Consider the following 2,519-nt stretch of genomic DNA (forward strand, 5'->3'; position numbering starts at 1 on the left):
GTGCTTATTAATTTATAGAAATTGTAACAAAAACATTATTAGGAGGTTATTATGAGAGAACAATCAAAGCATCCACAGCAACTTTACAGGTAAGCACAGGGAAATACCAGCTTATACTGTAATTAGAAGAAATGAACTGTCAAATACATTCATTCATACTAATCATTTTCATTAAATATTAAGTTGTCCATATGTCTATTTACAAACCATTGAACATTTTAAATTGTATGTATGATTCACATTTGATATCATGAAATGTAATTGGTACATTCACTTTGGTTTTCAAGTTTGCATATTCTTTTGAAAAATCTTGAGGTAAAATTTATAGGCAGAGTACATATTCCTTAATACCTTCTGATTACCATTGTGTTTCATTATCACATTACCCCCCCACCCCGGTTTTTTTCATTGCTGCAGAGATTGTATAACATGATGAACAGGACTCAAGGGACACACTTCCTCCTGCTGGGACTCACTGATAATCCAAGCCTACAGCTTCCCCTCTTCATCACCTTCCTCCTCATCTACACAGTCACCCTTGTGGGGAACCTTGGAATGATCCTGTTGATTTTGACGGACTCACGGCTCCATACTCCCATGTACTTTTTTCTAGGTAACTTGTCTCTGGTGGACTTTTGTTACTCTTCAGCAGTCACTCCAAAAGTCATGGGTGGTTTTCTTATAGGAGACAAGGTCATTTCCTATAATGACTGTGCTTCTCAGATGTTCTTTTTGCAGCCTTTATTACTGTGGAAAATTACCTTTTGGCATCAATGGCCTATGATCGCTATGCAGCAGTTTGCAAGCCCTTACACTATGCTACCATCATGACTACAAGTGTATGCACATGGCTGATCATTGGCTCTTATGTCATTGGTTTCCTGAATGCCTCCATCCACATTGGAGACACATTCGGGCTCTCTTTCTGTGAATCTAATGTGGTCCATCACTTTTTCTGTGACATCCCAGCAGTCATGGTTCTCTCTTGTTCTGACAGACATGTCAGCGAGCTGATTCTTGTCTATATAGTGAGCTTCCACATATTCTTTGCCTTCATAGTTATTTGTATATCCTACACATTCATTTTTGTCACCATCCTGAAGATGCATTCAGCCACAGGACATCACAAGGCTGTGTCCACCTGTGCCTCCCACTTCACTGCAGTCTCCATTTTCTATGTAACTAGTATTTTTATGTATGTACAGCCCAGTTCCAGTCATTCTATGGACACTGACAAAATTGCCTCTGTGTTCTATACAATGATCATCCCCATGCTGAATCCTCTGGTCTACAGCCTGCGGAACAAAGAGGTGAAGAGTGCATTCAAAAAATTTGTTCTGGATGCAAAATTATCTTTTTGACTCTGATTTATCATTTCAGAGATTCATGATGCTGGATATATTCTTTTCCAATATTATCTAGTTATTGAATTATATTTAAAACCCACCTTTTATGCAAGAATCATTGTTTTACAAAAGCAAACAAATAAAATAGGTCAAGTTGTTTCTGCAAATACATACCAAATGAGAATTTCTAAAGCATCTCAGGGGATGTTTACACAAACATTCTGCCAGGATATTGATTAGTGCACTACATTTTCCAGGTTTCTTGAAGTAACATTTTAATACAAAAGCACTTAAGTGAAGAAATAAGCATTTGAACAGTAAATATGCATGTGGGAAACCTATAATGAAAGGCACTAAGGGATGTGGGTTATTTTTCAGATTTAAATGGCACATGGCTTATCTGGAGATTGATATTATTTGTTAATTTCTCTGGATTCACATTTACTCAGATAGATAATGAGACGTGTATACTCATGTCTAAAAATGTTTCTAGAATATCTTATACTCACAGCAGTAGATTTATAAAGATTTGTTCTCATCAGTGTTTGTGGCCAGCATCTCATCCATTGTTGGCTTTACTGACTAGAACAGGAATCAGACAAAGGGGCAGCTCTTCCTCTCACTTTCTTTGTAGCTGGCTCTCTCTTTTTATCTCTTCTCTATCATAGTAAATAAGGATCAGGATAAACAAATAGGCCGAATAGATGTTTATTCAGGGAGAAATAACTTACAATCTAGACAGATGAACACTAGGAAATTCAACCCGATCCTCTCCTGTCCGAGTCATGCCAGAAAGAGAGCGCCTTTCCTGGCCCCCTCTGACCTCCTTCCACAGGTCACTCCACCCATGGCTCCATCCCCAATGGGCGTGGTCAGTGCCACAGAACTATCTCCCTACAATTCCCCTTTTAGTCTAAAGAAAAGATTTAGGCTTAATACAAAACTATATACAAAACAGTGAATAACAAGTGTGCTCTAAGAAAAGGAAAATCGAGAACAAAATGACCTACATATCTAGTCCTAGGGTGAGGGCATAATGGAGTTTACAATAGAGTTGTCCTAAGCTGGAAAACGTAAGTCTAGTACCTAATATATCTAACTAGGAAGAGAGAATAATAGTTGTGATAGTTTAATCTTCAACCTCATCAAGACCTGAGAAGGAAATTAACAATA

At 37.8% G+C, this 2,519-nt stretch overlaps 1 protein-coding gene across 1 annotated transcript; it reads left to right on the forward strand.

Moving 5' to 3' along the window:
• The first annotated feature begins 426 nt into the window (after nt 1-426).
• LOC127227814 (olfactory receptor 5B3-like) lies at nt 427-1,361 on the forward strand. Its single transcript, XM_051192143.1, is given in 2 exon segments — nt 427-727; nt 730-1,361. Coding segments are annotated over 2 exon segments (930 nt in total). The 5' UTR covers nt 427-429.
• The last annotated feature ends 1,158 nt before the right edge of the window (nt 1,362-2,519 follow it).

The sequence above is a fragment of the Phodopus roborovskii genome, unplaced genomic scaffold, assembly GCF_943737965.1.
Source record: "Phodopus roborovskii unplaced genomic scaffold, PHOROB, whole genome shotgun sequence".
In the NCBI taxonomy this organism is placed as follows: Eukaryota; Metazoa; Chordata; class Mammalia; order Rodentia; family Cricetidae; genus Phodopus; species Phodopus roborovskii.